Source organism: Vespa crabro, chromosome 10 (assembly GCF_910589235.1).
Source record: "Vespa crabro chromosome 10, iyVesCrab1.2, whole genome shotgun sequence".
NCBI classification, from domain to species: Eukaryota; Metazoa; Arthropoda; class Insecta; order Hymenoptera; family Vespidae; genus Vespa; species Vespa crabro.
In genome coordinates this window covers 4,111,104-4,138,034 of record NC_060964.1, presented here as the reverse complement: position 1 = coordinate 4,138,034, position 26,931 = coordinate 4,111,104, and the positions used below count along the sequence as shown (strand labels likewise).

The 26,931-nt window shown below is 32.0% G+C and overlaps 1 protein-coding gene across 15 annotated transcripts in view; it reads left to right on the top strand.

Annotated features, from left to right (window-relative positions):
• LOC124427361 (calcium/calmodulin-dependent 3',5'-cyclic nucleotide phosphodiesterase 1-like) overlaps positions 1-26,931 on the top strand; it is a 69,679-nt gene that overhangs the window by 12,102 nt on the left and 30,646 nt on the right. Inside the window, exon 1 of one of the 15 annotated variants that reach the window (XM_046970200.1) lies at positions 3,581-3,746. The exons of 9 other annotated variants lie outside the window; for them this stretch is intronic. In XM_046970200.1, coding sequence (XP_046826156.1) covers positions 3,596-3,746 — 151 coding nt within the window. In that variant the 5' untranslated portion in view covers positions 3,581-3,595. Of the gene's footprint in view, positions 1-3,580; positions 3,747-18,447; positions 18,905-26,931 lie in introns of those variants that run through there. 5 more of the 15 variants (XM_046970199.1, XM_046970198.1, XM_046970202.1 and 2 more) reach the window with 5 other exon arrangements.

Below are 26,931 nucleotides of genomic sequence, written 5' to 3'. Positions count from 1 at the left end.
TTTACAGAAACTTTTGGAATATCGAAAAATGTAAATTGAATTTCGTTCATCGGTTTGCGCCAGTTTAATTTGTCGACGAATTTTATCTTAAATAAATTTTACTTATCAAAGTTTTATTTTTATTAATAGATAAATATATAGCTGACAATTTTCGATAACTGATAAATGAAAGTTTTGACGTTTAATATAAGTTTTTTATTCAGAAAGCGTAAAATACATTTTAAACTATTAATTTGTATTTATATACCTTTCCTATTTATGTATAATGACTTGTTTTTAGAAATGCATCTAATCATATTTTATATTAATTTTAATTATTTACTTGATAATTACAATTAACATGTTATTATTTAGAAGGTGTACTATGTTTATAACTATTATATGAGTTGTAAATTTTTGATGTCTTAAAATAATAATATGTGGTAATATATGGTAATATAATAATATAATAATATATGGTAAATAATATAAGTAATAACTATATGGATTTATTTGATATAATAGAAAACATTTGATTTACTCTATGTAAAGAAGGTATAAATCCAATGATTTCTAAGAGAACATTAAAAACAATTTCACGTAGTATCTTGAAAACTAACAATATACATCCGATTCAGAAAGGATCCAGAGAAATTTATTTTTATTTTACGTATAATATTAACCGTATTTACATAAAGCTATCAACTGAATTATATTGTTAGAGAAGAAAATGCATCTGTTGTAAAACGCAGATTTGCATATGTTCCTATTCTCAACGCGAATACAAGGAACAAATAAAATCAAGTCATTGAATAAATATAAGAATGCGTAAATATACTTTAATATTTTTTTCTTTTTATATATATGGATAATAAATGATATACGAAACGGAGAAATTTTTTTTATTTCTTCTTCTTTTTTTTTCCCAAATCGCACTGATTATAAGTATTCTCAAAGAGGATAGAGATACCCTTTTAGCAGCTTCTCTCATCCTATCATCTTGCTTCCTTTTATATGCTCGTTCCTCTATATAAGACGTTGTTTACAGGGTACACGTTATCTGTCAGTCACATTAAAGCACGCGTTCTTTTCTCTCATTATTATAGAACGCTCATCATGTGATATATACTGAAATCTATCCGTCTGGTATTATTATAACATATTCACTAGCTTTAATATTTTTAATAATATTTTTTATGTTATAATACATATAGTCATGAGAAGCTTTACTCGATCAGAATGTTAATGTATATGATATTCTTCGCGAGATAAATTAATATATATATATGATAAGTGATGATTTATAAGCGGAGTTCTAAAAAAAAAAAGATAAAAAAAAGGAAAAAAAGAACTACAATTTAAAAATGACCAGTTTAAGTAGTACGTTTCGTGTTATAAATGTCGGATCGATACTAGTAAAGATGAAAGATAGGTTCGTGGTTGTTACGGAGGTCGTTGAAACGTACTCGTTTTCCTCAAGATTTATTTATTTAATTTTTTTCTTTCATTCCCTAGTGGTTTATACCTATCTTACGCAGTAAATCGCTAAAAACGTCACAAATTATACAGGGTAATGTATCTTTCAGAAAAAGAAATTTCTAAGCACGAAATGACATTTGCGTTCTAATTAGAAGTTGAAAATAGTGGTATACGTTTTTAGAATTGAAATATTTATTTCTTCGATATATGTTAATACATTTTTTATGTGTTAGAGACAAGAATATATTACTCTTCAACCCCAAAAAGATTCTCGAGTTAAAGCGTCCTATTTAGTATTTATCTTTAGTATATACGAGGTTGCTTCGGTGGATTGGCTTTTGCCAAGTTTCTCCGCGTCACGCTTGCGCGGCTTTTAGAGGCGAGCTTTTGAGCTTTCGAGTCGCACTGGTAACGGAGACACGTGGAGTCGCTTGTTCGTTCGTTACCAAGTTTTACGTTCTTCGCGAGTCTCTTTAACTGCAGCGAAGTGACGTTTCATCGGTGAAGTATATTCGATTGTGGTCAAGGAAAAAAGTGATGACATCTTTTTTCCTTTTTCAAACTATTTTTCGAAAATTTATTTACGAATGTGATGTTAAGAAATTGATCGGTCGTCGAACAATTTGAAAATATTATAGGTACGCGTTAACGCATTTTTATATTTATCTTTGAGCCTTATAAATTTTAAATGTCTTATAATAAGAGTTATTTAAAGTTATGCCATTATAATTACATAGATCTTTTGTTTTTGTTGTATTAATTAAATTCTTTAACAAGGTACGATTTATTCCTAGTTCTCTTTCTCTCTCTCTCTCTCTTTCGTATAGTTATAAATTAAGATTTGCAATTTCAAAAAATTCTTTTACAGATAAATATCTGCATCAAATAGTTGGCTTTAGGGAGTTATCGAAATCTAAAATGAAGGATCTTATTATTCTTTGGGTTCTTTGTGATTTTTGTAAGATAAAGTAAAAATATGATCCGGTATCGAATCGAGTATGTCTGGAGAGGGAATAAAGAACTTGACCCTTTTGTAAAGTACGCACAAACGCTTGTCGACGCAAGCACGTCACGAGCGGAGAAGAGTACTCGATCATTTGTTCCTGAACCGTGTATACCGCGGTAGACTATGAACGATTGATTTGGCATGCTCTCTTGTGTATGCTGTAGAGAGCGAAAGCGAGAGATAGATAGATAGATAGATAGAGAGAGAGAGAGAGAGAGAGAGATAGATTGATAGAGAGAGAGAGAGAGAGAGAGAGAGAGAGAGAGAGCGAGAGACTTGATTTCGAGGTTGATAGGAATTTATCGGTGGAATGTCATGTATTACGGATGCCAATTATACCGTCGAAATAGATTGAATGTAACAATATATAAGAATTGTAAAAAATATTTGGCGAAATTCAATTGTGATGACCGAAGTTCATATATTTCCATTCGTATTTGTAACCGCAATGAATATACCGCTATTTCACGCGATTTGATCATGATATATATGTTGTGTGTATATATATATATATATATATATATATATATATATATATATATATCCTCATATATGGACACATATATACAAATAAAAAGTACCACGTATCGTACATACATTTAGTTTTTTGATAAATTGTTCCGTTATTTCATTGAAATTTTTGTGCGTACCGTGCAGATATTTTATTTTCCATATTCTGATACAATTATATTGCCATTCGCAGTTCATGAGATGCGGATATTGGAAAAAAAAAGATATTAGAAAAAATATCACGTTACGTTTTGTCAAGATTTACACCAACTTATAGTTGCTAAGCGTGAAACGAAGAGTTAATCAAAAGTTGCAGAATTTCTCGACGCTATTAGTCTCACCTTGCCTTCAGCGAGAATTAACATTTACTAGGATTAAACGATTAAATCGCATTATAAAATGACATTTTTTTTTTCTTAGATTGTATTCGAAGGGTTTTATTATCGATAACGGTGATAATTGATAAATGATAATTTGAATATTATCAATGATTCTATGACAGAATAGGCGTGTTAATTAAATTTTTGATATGATTAACGTCGAAAATAATATCATTTAAAAATTTATCGTTTTATCAGTGGAGTGTTTAAATAGTGAATATAAAACATTGGTGTCGTAAAAATGAATAAGGACGAGGAAAATATTGAACACAAAGAAGAAATGAAAGAACCACCGCTCCCGTCAGCACCTTTGCGTTCTTATCCGCATCAGAAGATCTTCAAAAAGTGCAAAAGTGCAACTTTTCATCTAGACGGTGCAATTTATACAATAGGTAAATTTCTAAAATATTCTACATATTTTCATTATTTTATCATTTTTATATTAATATCTTTTGTAACCTTGACGCAGCTCTGACGAAAATATTTGATCTATATTACGATTAACTTTCCCGGATTATGTTCACTTTAAGAGTGTTATAGATTTTGCGTTTATAATCTCTATTTTATTTAAGACTGGAGATCATCAATGGATATATAATACAAAATGATAAAATCACACAATGAATACTTGTATTTTATTTAAGAACTATTCATTTGGCGAGATATCGATCTTTCGATTTTAATAATAAGAAAGTATATGTATTATAAAATATAAAAAATTTGGAATTTAGATGAATATTGACATATATGTATATATTTTTTTTTTATGTATTATACTAGTAGTATACAGACTCCTTCTCAATCTTCTTATTGATACATAAAGCTTATTTTTCAGTGTCAAACATTTTTTTCTTTATGTTACGTATGTCGTGATTCTTCGACATAGAAATTCACCATTGAAAACATCAGAATATTTAAAAGAGACATTTTTCCCATTTATATTTTTTCTCATTTATATGGTAAATTTGTTTTTATCTCTAGTTAAATTTGTATTCATCCGATAGTTATAGGAAAAGTGATTATCGGAAAAAGAAAGAATCTTGATCAAGCAGTAGTTTTAGTTATATATAGTCGGACGTAGCTGGCAGTAGTCGACAGATAATTTTTGTCAGACAGTAGTAGAGAGACGATTGACTAAAGCGTTCAATGACGACAATAATGTATAAAGTGTCGAGTACGTGTTACTTTACTTGTACAGTAGTAAATATAGATTTTTACCGATATTTTACATCGGGGTTACAGTTACAACATTGATACCGGAAATAGAGAACGTTCTACTTTGCAACTTTTCTTATCTATTCCTTTCTGCACGCAAATACTGCTTGGTCACGGCATTAGAGAATAGACTTAAATATTGATTTTCAATTTCTTTCACCATAGTACATTATTTTTAATGCACAGCAATAAATTTATCATTCAGCCGTAATAAAAATTTATATAAAAACGAAAAGAAATGCCTTTAATTGTCGTTGACAATTAAGTAGTCTATGTCGAATTTTCACATAACAAATAGATTATTGTAAAGATATTTATGAAAATTAAATTAAAATAGAAATCTGCAAATTGAGATATACTACGTTTCATCCTTAAAATGTTTTATGAGATAATGAAAACGAAACGAATAAAAGATCGTTATTATCTTTCAATACGATACGTTTGACTTGTTCGATGAAAGGTGAAATGATATGAAGAAGAAAGTGATGAAAAGAGAAAGAAGATATTTATTTGCATGAGATAGTATACTGCGCGAAGAATGACCGATGGAAAGTAGGAAGGAAGGAAGGAAGGAAGGAAGGAAGGAAGAAAGGAGAGAGAGCGAGAGAGAGAGAGAGAGAGAGAGAGAAATTCAAAAGAGACTGCATTTGCCCGTTAAAACTCGATACTTCTGCGGTCCTTCTCGCGTCACCAGAGAAATAGGTGCTTCAGAGTTATCGCGCGTAAATCATCTTGTGGGATCAAACTACGGAATGTCGAGTTATATCTAGAAAATGTTTTATAGGCGATCGTATTTTTACTAGCAATATTTGAGAGATAAGATGTTGGCATCGAGTGATTTTATCGTAGGTTTCGTTGAAAATAATTTTTCGTAGACGTATACCATAAGAACGTTATTATTTATTACGTATCTATACAGAATATGTTCGTAAGAATAAAGATATCGTTTATTGAGCTGTAATATTTTAAAAGAGATATGGTATATATGAGAGGTAGAAGGATTTATTATTAAATTTTTATCCAAATGAAAGTAAGAACATTCAAAATTAATCGATTTATATTTGAATCGTATTAATTGATGGTATAAACTTTTCAAGCACGATCATTATATTTATTATATTTCAAGTACTATCATTATATAATAATTTCTAACTTATTATTTCTATATTAATATATATATATATATATATATATATATATATATATGTATATATAAATATCCTTAGGTTATTATTTCTATAAATATATCTCTAATGATAGGTAATACTTACATACAGATTTGTAAACACGATGACAATTGTACCAATTAAATTGCAACTCACGAAATACGTGCAAATAACAAAACATCAACAGCTAGTAGATATTTTATAATGACAATGCAATACTCGTGACTCTGCATTCAAATATTGATAGCGTTATACATGCATACATACATATTACGTTTGAAATTCTAGGCTTGCATCTGTTCGGAACTTCTGAGATTACTAATATCGTGGTATTGATATCATTTTTAACCTATTCCCAACAACATACACTTGGATGTAGATGCATTTGTACTATTTTACGTAAGATAGAAAACATATTTTTCACATGACAAGAAATTGATCATTTATACGTGCTGTCATTGACAAATACCTTGGGTTCACAATTTATAGCCGTGATCGTTGAAAATATTATAACCTTTGATATCATATAATAGAGTTAGATTTCGCAATATTTTTTCATCAATAAAATAAATTATGTCGCTATTGTCCATCGGATCATAATGATCTCTGACGAGAATATAAAAAGAATTTTCTAGAAAATGATATCTTAATCTCTTATTCCTAGACAAGTTGGATAGACTGAAGTCGCGAATTAGAAAAAGAAAAAATGGATTGTACATACGACATATAGAAAATAATGCATGATGATTGACGTCATTTTAATCAAAAAGCTCAGGCACATATTGATTTTATGTAATCCTTTTAACTTTGACGATTACTTATTTATTTCTCTTTATATTTTTCTCATTGGCTTAATTATTCCTCTGTATATATAGAAATCTTTTTTTGAACAGACATTCCTAGGATATAACGTATATTTATATATATATATATATATATATATATATATATATAAAAAGAGACGAAAAAGTTTATACTTCAATCACGAGTAGGTAGTTTTTTATACTCCTAAGGTCATCTATTTTCCAGTATGAGTTAATAAAGGAGCTCCGAAATTCGCAATCATTTTTCATCGTGATTTTTACCCATCAACAAATCTTGATTAAGTAAGATAAATTGAAACGAAAAAATGCGTTCTGTTCTTTCGAAAGATGTAGTGTTCAAATTTGTCAATTTGAATTACCATTTGTTTACCAATTCTTTTAACTGATCTACAAGTTATTTAGAATTTCGTAGCACGCGATCAAGTTTCAGAATTTCGGAGAGTTAGATCAAAGGGATCTTACGAAGAAATAAACTCTCGTTACGTAGTATAATAATCTAGAAATCAAGAGAAATTCGATGAGAAATATATATATATATATAGTACGTATTGATGCACAGATAGAGAATCGGAATCGTACACGTATATATGCGTATAGATTCATCGAGGTCATATAATTGCTTTAAACTTTAATAGGATAATGGGTTAATCGAGTTTTAGAAAAGATATTACTAGGAGCTAATGCATGTTATGAATTAGGTGACTATATGCATTATGAACTTATATAAACGCTATACTAGTTGACAATTTAATTCATTTACACATGCTGCTATAACATATAACGATTATTATGATTTTATTCTGATCTTTACGATACTACTAAACGATAATATTATCACGGTTTTTTTTTCGATTTAATAAATTGTATATTATTAGAAGAGACACGAAGAGATAGACGCGTATTTTTAAAACTAAAATTGGATCGGGCGATGATTGCGCCCCGAAGGAAAAGCATTTTATTTTTCTTTTCTTTTTTTCTTTCTTTCTTTCTTTTTTTTTTTTTAGACCGTTTCCTGTTTCCTACACATCGACAACTTTAATTTCATTTTTGTAGATTCTCTTTAAGAGTAGTTTTCCTTCGGGCACTTCAACACCAAGTACTTGCCTTTATTTTGTTAATATATAGTTCTTTTGCGATACTTTTATGATGTTCGTACTATCGAGTCGAAGAAACATTGTCAATTTTGTCAATGCAATCAATTTTTCTCTTATTTCGTAAGAGATTAACTTTATAAATGGAAAGGGTCTTATCAAAACATTGAATTTTGTTCATTTTTTATACTAAGTATATAAGGAAAGTCCATATAAGTACATAAACCTATCTATAAAACTTATGTATATATTGTAAATTTTTTCCCTTTGACGAAATGATTCAACGTTACGTATGATCAAAAAAATTTATTATTTTATCTATCTATATGTTTTTCGTCAAAATAGAAAATTCATTTCATCGATGCAATCAATTTTTTTCAATCATCGCTATTGTTTCAAGTAATTGTCTCGCTGTCGTTGAAAAGTACAATGGTTGTTCATGATAAAAATTAAATTGTGAGAAATCGTGATACGAATTCAACGCAAAATTAATAGCGAGGAAAGGCTTTGTAGATCGCGATTGTTTACAAAGGGATTGAATGGCCTACATGGCGATACAATTTTAAAATTCAATAGCACCGAGAAAAGATGTATTCAAATCGCATGGCGTTTGTTATTTTTATAAATGCCATTATAATGTTCCCTTTACGTCAAATACAGTATCTTATATTCGTATTTTTAAAAATATCGTTATTGAAAATATTGATGTGCTGTTTGTTCCATTTGTTTCATAACTTGTGAATTTTTGGTAATATTATATAATATATTGTAAAGTAATTGAAAAAGTTAACATATTTAACGTGAAATTAATATTGATAGTAATAATATTTATATAAATTAAAAAAATTTACATATCACGGATGGATTATTTCCTAGGATAATTTTCACGTTAGTTCGTTAAACTCGACTCTCGTCTAGCATTTAACACAAAGGTCGAGAGGTTTTTTACGCTTTTAAAGCGGCTTGTAGTTTTTCCTGAAAAATTTTGAAGTTCTTTTTTTCGAGTAAGCTTTCATATTTGAGATTTGACACAGATATTTAATGCTTATATTTCGTTTTTATTTTTACAATAAAGAGAGAGAGAGAGAGAGAGAGAGAGAGAGAGAGAAAGAGAGAGAAAGAGGGCGAAATTGAAGCACACAAGATAAAAAAAGATTATGTTTATGGTTTTAAATATAGATAGAAAAAATGGAAATCGGTAATTTGTTAACTAAAGTGGTATAGCAAGATCAACATGACTCAAGTGAACTCAATTGATGCAGTCTGTAAAATTTTTGTCGAAGATCATTTCGTGAATTTTTATGCGATATAAGGTGATATTTGACTTTTGACATTAAATATCAAATAAGACTTTTAAATTTCTCGTTAGATATAAAAATTTCTTTTTCATGAATGAGATATAAAGAAAAATTTATTTATTTTTATTTGATAAATTGTCGAATCAAGTTCTTCTCTTTTCGGAACGGAAATGCAAATGCACGTTTTGTTTGTTTTTTATCATTTTTGTTTTTTGTTTGGCGAGAACTATCTAGTTTTCCGTCTTGTGCGACATTGAGATCATGGGATTCGTGACCTAGGATAATAGATCGTATTTGTAAACTTGACAGGACGAGGAACTGTCCGTCGCTTGTTGACCTTGCTTGATATAAATCTACGACAGTCTAGTCTAAGGATCGTTCGAACGTACATGTGGTAGTAAATCGTATATCATTCCATTTATCGTAAATACGATTACAATCTACAAACGCATTAGTATTTGATACACATTATAATGAAAACGTACGAAGAAGATAAAACTTTGCTGATATGTACATATATTAACTCAATTAGTATTATACGATAAATTATCCGAATAGACTAATAATTTTCGAATGATTACTGACATTGATGAAAAGTAAAGAATAATGATTGACATGATGTACGTAATAAATGCCAATGGCATTGATAAATCATTCTTTTGCATTTGTAGCATATTATGTATGTGATTAAGTTTCGTTCGTGTACACATTTTACTCGTACAAAGAACCATGTATTACGTCTTTTACCAGAGAAGAGATCGTCAAAGTCATGATCATGACCTTTCATACGTAAACAGTACTTACGTTAAAGGTGAATCGATTCAGTCAGGATAATCTAAGTATCTCTTTACATATGTATTTCGATTTTTAAATTCTGATTTTTATACTTGACGATGAGTTTGACGATTTTGTTGCGATTTAATACTATTTATGCGATTATATAACATTTCGAAAGGCTTTTTATGGGTAAAAATGAGCGTCGACAAATCGAAATACGAAAGATCATATGAATTTGAATAATGTAAATTAATTTTTTGTATTTTAAATTTCATGTGTTTACGTGTATATGGATTAACTCAACGTAGGTTGTTCAATAATCGATGTAGCAATAAAAAGTACTTGATTAGGAGGAAATGCGGCGTTTAAACATTGTCAACTGTTAATATCCTTTTTGTTAATTCCCTCGAGATTGAACGGAAATGTTGGTGTCTGTAGTAATATCCGGCAGAGGTCGATAAAGCAGGGAGCGCATGTCTTCAACAAGTCTACAAATCTGCTGCAATTGTGGAATATGATGGAAGTTCGATGGGAAACATATCACGATAGGGTAGAAAACTGTAATCAAACGTTGGTAACTTTATCTTGTTTCAGTTTTTCCAATTAAAATTTTTAATCAAGGAAACAACATTATTCGGAATAATTAGTAGAAGAAATTGAAAGATTGTAGAAATTAAAAGGAGAATTGATAGTACAATTAGAAATAAATTTATCAGAAATAGATTTTACATTTGATATATATCCATCTATATTAAACACTTTATAGTTTGATCGTAATTTCGAAATTCAATAATATGGTAGATATTAAAAGCTAGAATATATATATACAATTCGTAAATTTAATTAAAACTCTATATCCGATAAGTGATTATTATTTCTAGCGTGAAATAATATTAGCGATAAATAATTAATACGGTAAATATATTTTGTGATATTGATTTTATAAAATGCGCCTTTTTTGATGATAAAATTTCTATAGGATGGATTTAGGAACGACATTTTCACGTTATTTGCCGACTTTATGGACTTCCGTCGCTTTCGGCGTATCTATCGATTATAGTAGGAGGAAGAAGAAAATGGAGTGGGATGGGGTTTGTGAAGATATGTAAAGCGATTAAACGACATATGTATGTATGTAAGATATAGAAGGTGTGAGTATTTAAATGGTAGCGTCAAAATATTAGTTATCTATCACTTTGCATTTTCTTTTCTGTATGTAAAATTTTGATTGAGGAACAAATTTTTCGCACGAAAGATATCTGCTTTAAAAATGTTGGAAAATATAAACGAGGATATCTGTGATATCTTCGCGTAAGTGTATTAGTTTATAAAGAGAAGTAAGCACGATCGAAAGGAAATTTATGCGGTACACGTTTTTCTTTTTAATAATTTTATAATATTAAAAGTGGAAAATCGGTTATTTCTTGTAATTGCCCGTCTAATGCAATGGCGCATATATATTCAAGTCACGCGTAGTCACCGTTTAGTATTAGTCATGTGTTAGATCATAATTTTCTTCGTGGAATATCGATTATAATATGCGATAGGATCTCTTTGGTTTCGATATTATCGCATACGTTCATTGGTACTTTGTGGCAACGTGCTGCAAAATCAAACATAAGTGTGTACACGTTTTCTTTGTCCCAGATTTTTTCATTCTTTCTATATTTATGAAACACTTTGCATCGATACGTCGGTATTTTTCATACAAAAAGTTTTCATCAAATTCTATCATTTGTTTATAACTTAACGATTTTCTCGCAATATTACATCGTATAGCAAAACATATTGTTCTACTTGTATTTCTAAATTTTACATAAAAGTCACGTTACTTTGAAAAGAAGAAAGATTAGAAAAATTCGAAACTCCATTGACGAGTATCGATTTATTTTCAAATGCTTGAAAAATGTTTATTAAATATTTCTTAATATAATAAATGTGAAATGTCTCGTGACAATTTTCCTAGAAATAGTATTTAACGTTAGAAGTCCGACTGAGATTAAAACGGTAACCGGGAATGTCAGTAAATCTTGGTGAAATTAAACTGCATGAAATTAGACCGAGCTTTAGGTATTAGTTATTTGAATTAAGTTATGATTCATATATAAACGTCATCACTGATTAACGTCTGTCATTTTGTCTTTTTCCAATGTTTTTCTAACGAACTATAATTTTTTTTATCTTCAAATATTAATCGTGAAAAAGAAAAGGAAGAAATCAAAGGAAACATATAGTAGCAGATTGTTAATCTAAATCTATTCGTTTCATAAATGCTTTTGTGAGTTAATTATAATAATGAGGAAATGATTTTTTTACGCTGCTGTATATTTACAACAACCATGGAGAAGTTAGTTCGAAAGCTTTAACTTGATACAACTCTTGATAATATTAGCATTTGAATTTGCATTACAAAGTCGATAGGTGTATAATGCATATGTCGCATGGAGTCTGTACGTTCTCACATAATCGCATACGTTGTTGGATATTAGTTGCGGTATTTATGTGTTATTATGAGTTCGAGTTAAAATAAAATTTTAAAACAAACAATCGGATAATTATGAACTTATTCGAAATTTTGACCATTTCACTTTTATCCTGCCCCATTTATAATCTTGAACGCATCGATTCTATTCACCTTCGAACTCGCTAATAAGTCAGATAAAATGTTGCTTGGGCTATAAATTCGTGCAAGCTGAGAGTATTTTTCTAGAAGACAAAGCTTATCCTGCTTTTAAAGGAGATTAATGCACCGATACTATAGATAAAACGTATACTCGCTGTAAGATACAAACTAGATGTTCAGACAAGCGAATCAGGATAATGTTGGTACAATCGGCTTGAGAGTATTATAGTAAATGTACGATTTGTGGTGAAAGCTCGATAATTAATTCCTTATCATCGTGAAATTTCGATTTGGTGAGTTTAACATTATTCGAATATCGTTTTTAAAAGTTTCGAGGAAATTCATGCACCGTAAAAATGTTTCAAAAATAATATCCATGGAATTATATACATAGCTGGAAGAAAATAGATATGCGATCATGTTCCATAATTAATTTCATTCTTTCATACTTTTTGATGTAATTTTTGATAGATACGAAAAAAAGATTTTTAAAAGGTAAATTCTTTATCGGCAACCGTCCTGCCACTTTTTTTCTCTCGATCGTTTTAACGATAGATTAATTCATGCATTAATCGAAGGTCTAGTGCTCTAATGCAACGGTCGCCATTAAGTGCACTCGGTGATAAACGGCAAAATGCCATATTATCTCGGGTCATATCTTTTAGCGGGTCGTACTGATAAAAACGTCTCAACATCGTTATTATATACGGAAACGGAACACCCGGACCTACGTACGGACGTATACACGAACGTTTGACGGCGACGAGATTCGAAAACTTTTATGCCCTTGGGATTTGAAGTTCCTTCCAAATGGATTTAACCGATTATAGTAGCTTGACTTTACGATCTCTAAACCTAATAATGACTATATATGTCAAGTTTGCGATGCAATAAAATTATTTTTATTTTATTTCGGTGTACCTACTTTGTTTTATTTCCTGTCGGCTTTGAGTTTGGAAAACTTTTTCTTTGTAACATTTTCTTCTAAATCGTGAATGACGTATGTCCTGGTAAATATATATCTACTCTAGCTTTTTTTTATCAAGAATCCACGTGGGTCCGTCTCAAGAACATTGCAAGGGAGGTATTCCGAGTGTTAGTGACTTACTCTTCAAATGTGCGCCTTGGTACTCACGTTAATGAGAAAAAAGAAAGCGTGCGATTCTACTAGGAATTTTCTCGACTTAATTCGTCCTACATATTTGAATCAGACGACAATAAACTTTTTTATAGCGATCAATAGTAAAAGATATTTTTCTTCTATGTCGATGGTGAGACGAGGTAGGTTACTTTTATGGTGATTGAGATAATCGAGGTATCGATCGAGGGACGTACGAGGACGTAATACGGTCCAGTGGCGCTCGGTGAGCGTAGAATATTGGATAATTCGCACGTAAAAGTCACTCGAATAAAAATGTAACACGAACTGAATTTAGGAAACCGAACTCAGTCAGCTCAGTGTTCGATCGGATGAAATATGTTACTCGCGAGAAAGGAATTCCTCGATTCTTTTCAAGTTCCGCCTCGTAGCTTGATAAATTCGCTACGTAAAACATAAGTACGTATTGTAATATTTTCCTTTTGTACCAAAGAATGGAAATGTTAAAGCTGATATTGTAGTTCGAATCCATTTTACACGGATTTGTTACGTTGCTTTTTTTGTTTTTTATTTATTTATTTTTCCTCTTTTTTTTTCATAAATATTGCGATAAAGAACATGCATTTTTTTGCTTATTGTTTTCAGATGCTATGAACTTTAATAATAATAAATTCAAGAAAAATCGTTGACAATTTTCAACCTTAACAAGTTGGCCTTGTTTTCTTTATCATTTTACAGAAAAGAATCTTTTCTAAGGGATTAAGTGTATTTCGAAACTTTTACAGGATTATCGTCTTATGTAAAATAGTAAGAGTTAAACGTAAATTTTATAGAGTAGAAGCACGTGGGAGCGGTTGGATCGGAATGACGTCTCTGGAAAGTTCGAAGAAAACCACAAAGTTCTTGAAGAGGAAGAACATAAAAAGTTCCATTGAAAGCGAGACTTGCCTTGAAGTGAGGGTTACTATTATTCGATCGTTTTTCCAAAATATTATCTTCGCTTTTCAGAGACTGTATTTTTCTCGCATGAAAATCACACGAAACATATCCTACAAAATCATGGAAATCTGTCCTGATGTGTGGAAAAGTGAAGAAGGTAGTACATGTTTTCGCTGCATTGACTTTATGTATCTTCGTATTTCTATTCTTACTATTCGGCATTCGGGATGACAATTTTCATATATTTTCAAGAAAAACGAAATGTGCAGAGTAATATGTAAACAAGAAAATTGTATGATGAAATTTAAAGTTATATTCACTCGTCACCACTTGTGTTAATTCTATTTTTATATTTTCAATAAACATTGATTTTATAATTTATTATTTTATAACAAAACATTACGTTTCTTTTACGCGAATTATTATTTGTCAATTATAAATTAATAGTGTCAAATGTCGCGTAATTTTATGAAGTTACATATTGAATTTAGGATTAGTTTTTATTTAGCGATGATTCCGTGAAAATTTTCACGACGAAAAAATAATCGTGAAGATTTCATGAATCTCTTAGTATTAAATATTCGTTGGATCGTTAAGAGTAGGTAATTATCTCTGATGAGAAATGCAATACTACATGTATGCAATACTATATATATATAGTGTTATTATATATATGGAGGGATGGTTGAGCTTTAATATTGCGAAGGTCGAAGTTACGAGGTACTCTATAGAGCCCTTCACCAGAAGGACATACGATATTTTGAAGATAAAACGGATGAAGCAACTGGATATTCTTCTTCGATGTCCAGGTAGTGCTGAATTTTTCAAGTTTTCCCTCGGGAAAGATGCGAATGTTCCACTTGATTAAACGATTGCTCGACCCGTTGCGGCTAAAGGATTTGTAAGGGTAGAAGAAGGGTAGAAGAAGGATGTCGGGAATTCGATAGCGCGAATGATATGTATTAGAAGATATGATCACATTAATCAGCAACGATGAAGCAAAAGTCGTAGTAAAGCTGGACTAACGAGGAGTAAGCTGCTTCAAGATTAATATCAGTTAACTGTGATCAATGTATATTCCATGATTATTCTTCAGACGTTAATTATATTCCAAGTTCAGTAATGATCTCCTTGCATTATCATTCGGATTTAATCGCTCGGTTTTAATTAATACAATAAGATGAACTTTATTTTTATTTAGATACTTTATCGACGAAATGAGTGTATTTTAAGAGACTGACGGGGCTTTGAAAATGTGAAAGAATAGTTCAGAGAGAAAATACAAGATGAAACTATATACGAAGTGAGTACAAGAGATATGTAGGTAGGTGGAGATAATAGAGAAAAGAAACGACTGAAGCAGGAGGCTTCGTATATACTACCGACAATTCAAGAGGAGAATGAAGACAAGATAGTAATCCAAATAATCGTAGAAAGATTATCGATAGAAGAAATAATATGAAATCATTGAAGCATTTTTATTAGCTACAATTTACGAATTACTCGTTAAGAGAAAATTTTATTAAAGTCTTTTTGTGATCCCACAGACACATTGTTTATCCAATAAGATATATATATATATATATATATATATATATATATATATATACATATATATATATATATATATATATATATATATATATATATATATATACATGTATACACACATACACAAAAGACTTCGATAAGAAAAGTAATTTGAACAAGCAAGAGGAGAGACAAGGAGTATTGACTAGAAGTCGTCGAGTCGTAATAAAACAATGAGTTAAGTTAAGTAGAAAGAAAGAGTTCTTATTAGACGGACAAACTGAGCATTGTCCATCACGTTCGAAATCTAATTTCATTTTCATGATGAAATCCTGCCGCAAGCCCAAAGTCCTTTTTGCTTTGACGCTTTTGCAATCGAGCTTGTGTTAATCTTCTATGGTACGTTCCATCAGACTTATCTTTTTCATTCCCTGGAGTTAAAATTTCTCGCGCAATCATGAGCCGTCGAATATTTTTTTCCTTTTATGATATTCCTCCGAAGAATATAAGAGAAAGGACAGAAGTTATGCCAATCAGGAACAAAAGAGAAGAGATCGAAAGAACGATCGATCGTATGTACGGTAAGAACCATATATATATATATATATACGTTAGCTTAGAAAGTGTTGGAAGGGTTTGAGTTGTGAGGGAGTGAAGAGGATCGGTGATGATGGTAGTAGGGTCGTCAAAGGGAGCTTTTCGAGCCCGAACTCGGAGGTTAGGTAGTGGCGTAGACACCTGAGGGTGCGGAGATAGAACTGACGTATAAAAAGCAAGCAAGAGAGAAAGTACACGTCGACGGTACTTGTTGGGAAGGAGGGAGAAAGAATGAGAGCGAGTGGCGAGTTGGAGCATGATAGAGCAAGAGGATGAGAGAGAGAGAGGGTGGGAGAGAGGTTAGAACGAGGTGGAGCTTTCGAATGGAGGTTCAGTTGTGGCGGTACCGCGCTTCGAGTCACACGCGTTTTGCGTTCTCGTTTTTCCTTAGATCCGCGCGTCCGGCCAAGCACGCGGTCTTTCTACTCGTACGATTTTATAGAAGGGAATTAGTTCTGTTTTTCTTTTTTTTTTCTTTTCATTTTATTCTCAATACTTGGGTTTCGATTTACGATCTAATTTGTACTGGTAAAGTGTTTCTTATCGCGAAAGATTCAATCGTTCCTGAGCTATGGGATGAAAAAGGTAGCCTCCGAAAGGGGCTACGGAGGAGTAAATTTGATGTAGCTTTGAAAAGCGCATCGAAAGAGCGCCTCTGTCGCTGGCGGGTAAACTGAATTTTAACATTGGGTTATACGAACGATACGGGGAATCGATCGTAAGAACGAGCACGCACACCCTCGATAGATAATGTATATATATACATATATATACATATATATATAATATATATATTGGTGTATATCTATCTTCCTTTCACTTTCTCTATCTATACCATCATACATGCGTTTTGATTTTTTTGAAAGAATACTCGATCCTCAAATACCGTATTTTTCGTTGAATAGCGATCGCGTAACGGTTTTGAATACGGAAAAGTACTCTGATAAGAAAGATCAACGACGTAAGATTACTGACTGGACGATTGATGATGCTGCAAGAACGGGTCTCACGTGGATTTCGAACACGAGTATATATCTACTGCTTGAATAGGAAATATAAGAAAGAGAGAGGACAAAAAGTGAAATCGCTTTCTTTCTCTCTCTCTCTTTCTCTCTCTCTCTCTCTGTTGGAAACTTAGCGAGAGTGCCTCCGAGCTAGAGCATAGCTGAAGCATCGTCGAGCTCCGGACGTAGTACAGAATTTAACTCGCGGTGAGACTCCGTCGAAGATGGAAAAAGAAGTACTAAGAAGTTTCGGGTCGCGAGTTCACGTCGGTCGAACGAACCGTGAAGCGTAACGGGGTCGATGTTCGCAACATATATTTTTCGCTTTGCTGGACGGAAACCTTATCGAAGCGAACTAGAGGACAAGGAGGAGAACGTGAAGAAGGTAGTGACGGGGAAGGAGAAGGTTGAGGAGGAGGAGGAGGAGGAGGAGGAAGAGGAGGAGGAGGAGGAGGTGATGGTCGATGATGATGAAAGAAGAGAAAGAGGAACGTATTCTCGAACGAATTACCCATATATTAAAAGAGAAAAGGACGCGAGCAGTAAGGTGGAAATAATGAGAGATAGCGCGATAGAAAAAAAAACGACAAGAACCCTTACATTTGTTCCTCGCTTATTTGAATTACCGATGCGTATTTATATCCGTCCATTGTAGTTCGAGTAAAACACGAAGTTTTTACTTCTCGAAAAGACCGAAATTCTCGCAGTTTCGAAGAATTCGGAAGGTCGTCACAGGTACCGATGTTTCTTGTCGATAAAAAGAATCATAGCACCCTTGTGTATGGCGCGCGTGGGAATTTTCCGTGACGACGCCAAGTAAACGAGTTTTCTTTCGTAAGGCACGAACCGTCGTTAACTCAATGTGAAGACGAAAGAAAATAAAGAGCGAGAAGGAAAGAAAAGACATCATGAGAAAAGTCAATTGAGGATTCGTTGCAGTAATAATTTCTACTTTTCCGTGCAAGAAAAGAGGAAAGTAGAAAAATCAAGTGGTAATCAAAGAGAACGGCGTCATCGCCTAGATGTAGCCGTGGAGAACGCAAAGTTCGCCGATTCGATCCTCTCTTGTCTCATGAAGACTACTAAGCGAGGAGAAGGGGACGGCATAATGGTGTGAAGGTACGAAGAAGAGTCGAGAAGACAGAAGTGGAAGAAGAAGAGGAAGAGGAAGAAGAGGAAGAAAAAGGGGTGTCTAACAAGACGATGACGTCTAGACAAAGCAAAGACCCTGTGCAGAAGTGCCATTCGGACCCGGGTGCCGGAAGTACCCCCGGCACTTCTTATAGCCCTACTAAGCGAATTTCTCGCAAACAAGTGCCCGGCATTCCGAGTTCCACCAATACGCGAAAGTGTGTCCTTACTTTGGATGGCTACAGCTACGTGATCGGTAAGTAGAGGTCTCTCGCTTATGAACGAGCCCTTATCGGCCGACCTGCTCTACGCGCTACTCTTCGAGAGACCTCTCGGAACCTCCTTTCTCGATCTCTCTCTAGATCCCTCTCTAGATCCCTCTCTAGATCTCTCTCTCTCTCTCTCTCTCTCTCTCTCTCTCTCTCTCTCTCTCTCTGTCGATCTTCCTTCCGATCTTCCTCCTGATCTCTCATTCGATGTCTCTCCTTCTATTTCTCCTCTTTCGACTCCATTGTTCTGACTAACGCACGCCAACGCGTTATCGTAATCATCATATTCTACACCACGAAATATTGCACATCTACCTTCGACGTTCTCTCTACCTAATAAAAGCTTGACATCGTGCTGCTTTCATCTCACTTAATTGCTCGATCGTCCTCGTCCTTGCACGCGTTCTAATCGTTCCTTTTCATTTGCCAACGCAAATTCGTAATTGAAATAACCACGTTGTACGATCGTTAGTCTTTCATTCCAATTAAAAGCGATATGGTCTGTGACCTGTATATATATCTATGAGTCAATTAATTATAGTGGATGATAAAACTCGACCACGAGTATATTAGCGTTCGTTGCTGGAAAATGTATCGGTTTTTGTAAGAAAAACGAGACGAGTATTTTGATTCATTTTTCGTAAAAATCAAAACTATCGAGGCAATCGTGTGAATTACGCGTATTGGTGATACACGATCGTCTCGGAAGAAGAAAGTATTGGAGATGGATGTATTGTTGGTTGGTATAATAGATGTCCTTATATAATTTTGAAAAAATGAGTTTTTATATATATATATATATATATATATATATATATTCTATTTATCGTACTTATCGTGAACTCTTTTTTATTCCGTATTAACGGTTTTATGAGATCGTTAAACTCTGAAATTAAAGAACCTACTTTTGAAAAGAGTTTCGATTTTAATAGGTTTTGAGAAAACGTATTTAAGGAAGTTATTCTTTAAGTGCCGCACAAGTCGACTTTCTTTTCTCGTAAAATCTATCTTTTTTCATCGAAAGTATTGCCTGCCATAGCATTATTGCGGCATCATATTTTTCTATGATTTAGCTATGGACGAAACAAGCGCTACCTCGTTTTACGAGATATATATTTTCATGAATACATTCAATTCACTTGAAATTGTCTCCCTTCAACGGATATGTAGTTTCTCATTATGATCTATTGAATTGTAATAGTTTGGTAAAAATAATTCGGCAACGTTTAACCACTTATAATAACGAGATATTCGCATAGTTGCTATAAAGGAAAACGATTATAGCGTTCGGTATTAGTTAACGGCGATCCACGCAATTATCAGCGTGGCTCTATTATCTTTTGAAACTTGCAATTAATAGACGTATAGGGTATTATTTTGATGACATCCGTTGTATACGTAGGTACATAGTTTGCATATATTATTGTATCATATATAACATGGATTCAATTCGTTGTTGTTTGTGAGAAAATGCAGATGTCAGTCGAGAATTAAATCCATCATTAAGTATTATTTTATTCAAAGCTATTGGATAATCGGACATCTTCGTATGTATTTATATTATATTTAAATATAATACATCCGTCCGGTTTAAATGTTTGCCACATAGAATTTTCTTCGATTTTTGATTATCTTAAATTCATATATTCGTATGGATTATTATAAACAAAGATATTATTTTTAGATTTATTTCTGTACGATGATATTTTATTTTTCGACAAAATTTTATCAGGAATTGATAATAATGAAACTGATTTTTCATTGTACTTACGTTAAACAGATGTATTTATATAAATTTCATTCATTTCTTTTCGACAGAGTCAATAAACGTTCAAATTATAAGAAATGAAATTATAACAAAGTAGTCCGTTAAGCTTGAACTTTTTATTCCGACAGGTATTTGTCTTCTTTTTTTTTTTTCATCGAAATATCAATTTAATGGAATATTTGCAATTTTTGTTGAAGTAAAAACGAGCGATAATTTATTATAGTAAAATTTGTGATTGCAATCGATTGATCGAATAAGGGACGCTAGCTGGTTGTTCTCGTTGATGAATTTAATTATTGTCGTAAAGGTTGCAATTCGATTAACTTTTCAATTGATTTTGCTTCTCTAAGTGAATATATAGATTTTTTTTAGATTTTGATCAAAGTGACGAACTTAATCGTATAAATTCGAAACCAAGAAATGAACTTCCTCTGGTATCGAGATGTGAAGGGAATTTCGTTAAGTTAACAGGAAAGTTTGATAAAATCATCACGTCGTCTATTTTGTCCCAGGTATCTCGATTTATCTCATCGCATTTGCTTTAACGTGTTCATGGATACCGGCCAATCGCATGTTAAGGAAAAACGAAATAGTTAACCGATTCTATTTACTACGCTGTGCTAGAATTCCGTGGATTTAACAACGTAAGCGCCTTGCTCTGTCCAATGAATTTGGTATTGAAGTGATTTTTCTGATAAATAAAAAATGCAACATACTGAATGATGACCCTTTATTATTTAATTAAATAAATGAAATTTTAAGGGATTCTAAATGTCAAATTTACAAGTAGGATAAATTAATGAGACAAAGATATCATAGAAAAGAGGAAGGAAATAATTAAGTTTGTTTCTTTACGATAAAAGTTAACGAACGACGTTTAAATTTTTTCTTACAATTTTCAATTTGTTTGTGTCTCATTCATTCTCGCCTTTAAGAATGATAGCTGATTAAGAAATAAGAAACAATCGGAGTAATCGCTGTCAGGATGGTTATTCGTTTTTTCGATCTACGAACTTCTTTCGTCTCGTAATTCTTGACAACGTTTTTATGCTCCGAGGCAGAACGAAAGAAAGATAAAGATAAAAAGAGTGAAAGAGATAGATAGATAGATAGATAGATAGATAGAGAGAGAGAGAGAGAGAGAGAGAGAGAAAGAGAGAGAGAGAGAGAGAGAAAGAGGAGAGAGAGAGTTTGAACGTCTACAACGTTTACTTTAGCTTTTCTTTAATAGAGTTCGTGCGTTCAACATCTTGAAACTCATCCAGCTGCTGACATTGTAGACATTTTAACATTTCCGTCTTGAGATTTTCTTTTCTATTTTTGGAGTTTCGAGAAATCGATCGATAACAACAGACTATGGTTGGGTAGAGCGTTAACAAATTTTATTCTGTAACTCTGCCGAAGGCGAAAAGTTTTCGTAGAGAGAATATCGTTCTAGTGTACGTGCGTAAGGTGTAAATCTTGGTAATACAAAAGCTATTGAAATAGGGGGACTGAGGGAAAGATCGCAAACGAAGTGAACTGAAGAAAGATAGAAACGTATAATCTCCTCTTCCTTCTTTCTCCTACAAAAGGATCTATAGAGATACAGGCTAAGAAAATTCGCAGACCAGAGCTTTCACAAATCAAGTAAGAAGAAACGCACCAATGGAATTTCCTTTGATGTAGCTAGTTGACTACTGGAAGTAAGAAGAACATATTTTACTTTTCAATTTTTTCGACATTCATCAACTCTTTTCGTCGGTTTACGTAAAAAGGAAAAAGAAAAATGATGTCTATATTTATTTGGTAGGATGTTTATTAGCTTTGTCAATTTAAAAAAAAAAAAAAAAAAGAAAAAGAACTCAAAGCTCTCGATAGGACGAGGATAAAAAATGGTAGAAATCGAGAGAATTAATACGACGGATATTTGAGACGAAAGTGCAGCCGAGTCGCATATATGTAAGTAGAATAGCAAACAACCTCCGAACAGGTCACATCCCAATCTTTGGTTTATTTTGTCCAATCCGGAAATAGCGTATAAACAGGCCACTTTAACAAGAGAGAAGGGTCCCAATCGCTTGACCTCGATTTAAATCAAACTAGAATTACGCGAGGGCACTCGGAGAAATTCTCGGCGGAGGTGGCAATGGTGATGTTGTTGGGTGAGATTGGGAAGGAGGAGGGGAATGGTTAGGAGGATTGCGGAGGAGATTGTAACGAAGGCGTCGCGAAACGCATCGTGAACCGCGACACGGTTCGACGACTTTTTGTTTTAAACCAGAAATAAAATTGTCGGTCGTCGATTTTAGCGATCTTGCTTACTCGAGATAATATTGACGCGTCGGCTCTAAACTTGGACTATTAATTGGATAATATTGGAAAACACAGAAGCCATTGGAAACTCTTGTCCTTTTTTCTCTCGTTAAATCCTGCTCGTTCTAACTGGGGTTAGGTTGTTTAATTGCTCGTCGATGAGTCTGTCATTTATCTTTGTTTTTTCTTTCTTGTTACGTAACAATGGCAAAAGTCGTATTACGGCGACGCTGATACTAACATTTTATCGGTTATTTTATCTTAAAATTATGAGAAAAAAGAGAGGATAAGGAAAAGGCAAAACATCTTATAAGGATCGTATAGCTACTATCGTTTCTGAAATTCGATCAAACGGTAAACAAAAATTGTGAACTTTGGAGCTTTAAAAGAAGACACTATAGATATAGACGGTATAGTGACGCTCACCAAACGATAAAACATAAAAATGAAATCGTTTGAGATTTTTCGTTCTTTATTTCTGTATCATCAAAGACCGTATGTAATACATTTCTCTACATTCCTTTGATTGAAATTGTATTGAAAGATCGAAACATTTGTTGACTTTTTCACGCTTTTAACTGTTTTCAATTCAGTCAAGATTTTGGATAAATCTCGAAGAACATAGCTCGCGTTAGAAGAGAAAGGAAGTATCAAAGCAGATTGGTTTGTTGATACAGTTGCTCGATCAACTTTTCATACCCAGAATATCTGTTATGTTGCACTTTCCCTCATAACGTTACCATGTTCGTCGATTTGACGTCGATCTTAATTTTTTTTTCTTTTCTTTTTTTACCTTTTTTCCATGGATTTTCATCTTTTATCCTGTTAACATTGAAGCCAAGTTTCGCTTTGTTTTGTTTAACAACACTAAAGAATGTGGCTTCGGGTGGATAACGAAAGGATCGTTCCACCTAGAAAGTAAATGTTTAGATACAGCGAGCCTTTGAAGTTTACGTGTTTATTAAAACTGTCGTCACTATTACGTCACTATATGTAAATCTTGTCATTTCCATTTAAAAGCTTGTAAAAAAGATATTACTACGGTACCGCAAACAATTTTGCTCAAATAATTAGATACGTATTAAACATTGAATTTGAAAACAAATGGAAGAGATATGATTTAAAGCCGATTTGAAATTTCATTCGTTGATCTGCCATTACGACGAATTGTACGAATATTGAAAGATTTTTCCTTTATCCCAATGAATTATGATTACTATTATTATTATTATTATTATTATTATTATTATTATTATTATTATTGTTGAATAAACAACAAAAAAAGTAGGTTACGTGTTTTGTTGTAAAGAAGATAAGGAAAATCGGAAAAATAGAAAACAGCTAGGTTAAAGAAATTGTATTTCATTGATTTTCTGTCCCAATGCGATCGCATGGAATATCGTTTGTTCGTTCGTTGTAGAACGAACATCGAGAAAATGACTTTGTTGGGTAGTTAGACGTTTTACAAAACTTCAAATTCCCATTGGTTGTACATATAAAACTAACAATCGATTTTTGCGGACGCTCAACCAAACTCGAGAAATAGAAGTAAAGAGGAGGAAAGCTTATACAGGAAGTACCGTCTTCGTATTACGTTTAGCGTGCGTTGTAGGGATTGCCTTTGTTGCGATTCCCCCAATATGCACTCCCCTCTTTACTCTTCTTTTTATATATTTGAATAATTCCCTCTGCGACTTTGCATCGTTTTAGCGTTATCACTTTCCAAGGATCTGGCTTTTGACCTTTCAACTTTTCTTCGTCGTTGAGTGGTTTAAGCATTTGTGGATACTATTGAAAACAATATATTCACGATGAATTTTAAATTGAATATTTTTCTATAACTTCTATTGAAAACAATCCTCTAATAATTTTTTTCTTTCGATAGTTGAAAATAACAAAATGTATTTTAATTAAAAGATGCTTAACAAGAGATTCATTACGTTCGATTTGTATTTAATAAAATCAATAAAATAATCGATATCACCATTTGGAATTTATCTATGTATCTATGCGCTGTTGGTGTGTTGAATCGAAAGGTATGAAATAATATTTGGAAAGAATCTCTGAAATCGTAACTGTTTTCATGAACGAATGACCGAACATACATATACACATATACGCATACGTATATGTGTGAGTAGTTAGCGCTGAGTTATGACCGAGTTTTTTTTTCTTTTTTTTATATTCGATGCCGCACTTCATCCTATCGCCCTACTTCCGTATCATCTAATCCGAAGGTGGACCGGTTATACTGGTGATTCGTAGGAATTTTTTCTTAGGTGTTACCAACACTGATAGTTTACCATGTCACCTAAAACTATTATTATAAGAACAAAAGGAATTGGAAAATAATTTTGTATGCTTCTTAATTTCTAGCTTAGGAAATTTTTTGAGTTACAATTATGATCGTTTTACGATACTGAATAAAGAAATTTATTTTATTATTTGATCAAGTATATATAAAATTTAGTTATCAATATTCATTATTGTCTTGAATAATCTTTTAAAAGAATGAACGTAGTTGAAAATTTAATTAAAGCGAGACTTTACTGTCGTTACTACTAAAACTCATTAACCGATAACATTTGTGTCGGGAGTTTTAAAATTATCGTTCTTTGAATTAGGCCATAATATCGGTCGTTTCGGTGATTTTTTAAGACGATCATGCAATATGAATAATTACTAATTTTCTATCATAAAACTGAAGGGACGTATATATATATATATATATATATATATATATCTGTATAATATACATGTGTTACTATATCTTTCAGAACATTTTTTTTTCGTACAATAATGAACTTGATTCTCTATTTAAATATAATGCGAACACTTTTTCATTCACTATATTTGAACATCGATTTCCTTGTTCCATATTTATTATATTTCATTTGAATATGCTCTTTTTCATTACAATGGTATTACTATTTGTATTACTATTATCACTTTGAATTGGTAGCATGATTAAATTATTTTTAGATAGCTGTGTTACTGATGACGTTTTTCATAAAATAAATATTTCCGATATTTCTATCTATCGAGAATATTCGTAAAAATCGATTTTTTATAACAAATACCGATTTTTTTCGATGCGAGAAGTAAATAAATATAATAACAGGAATAGTAATTACTTCGATAAAATACAGTATAGAGAAGTTTTCATTGAGAAAGTATTAATACAAAACTTTTTAATCTTTTATTCCATTTATTATTATAGCTTAATAATAATAAGAATTCTTCTTTTTCTTTCCTCGAATCTATTTTCTTGAAAAATATTTTGCAAGTTTTTTTTTATCGAATTGCACATTTCTCTCAAAAACTGAGAATGTTTTGTGATTGTTTGTTTCGAAATTGTCCATATTCATTTTGTTTGATAGTGCTCATATTAAGAACTTGTATCAGAACTTATTGAAAGGACGTCAATATAAATAAATCATTTTTTAATATTAACAATATTTGATCTCCTGTCATCGAATTAAAGTCGATGCATCAAAAGCAATGCATAATTTATATTCTTTTTTTTTTCCTTTTTTTCTCAGAGTAATAGATAGATCGATTTAAAGTAAAATTTATATATAAAAGAACTTATGTCACATCATATCCTTACATAGACATCTAAAATATATGTAAAATTATTTTTATGCCAATGTATAGAAATAAATTATTTTGTTTTCTCGATTTTGCCGGCAAACTAATTACAATCAATGAGGAATCGATGGCGTGTAACGTGTTTTGAAGTTGTTGCTTTAAACTTTACATTAATCCAAAGCTCGATCAAATATTAATTAAGATGACGATAACGTGGTTTACATTTGAACCGGTACTTGAACTTCGCCTATATTCCTTCGAGAAATGTAAAGCTCCGTTACGAACTACGAGAAGATCTCGAGTATTATTCATCATTGGATTTCTACGATTTTAATACAAATAAATTGAATCGAATTATTC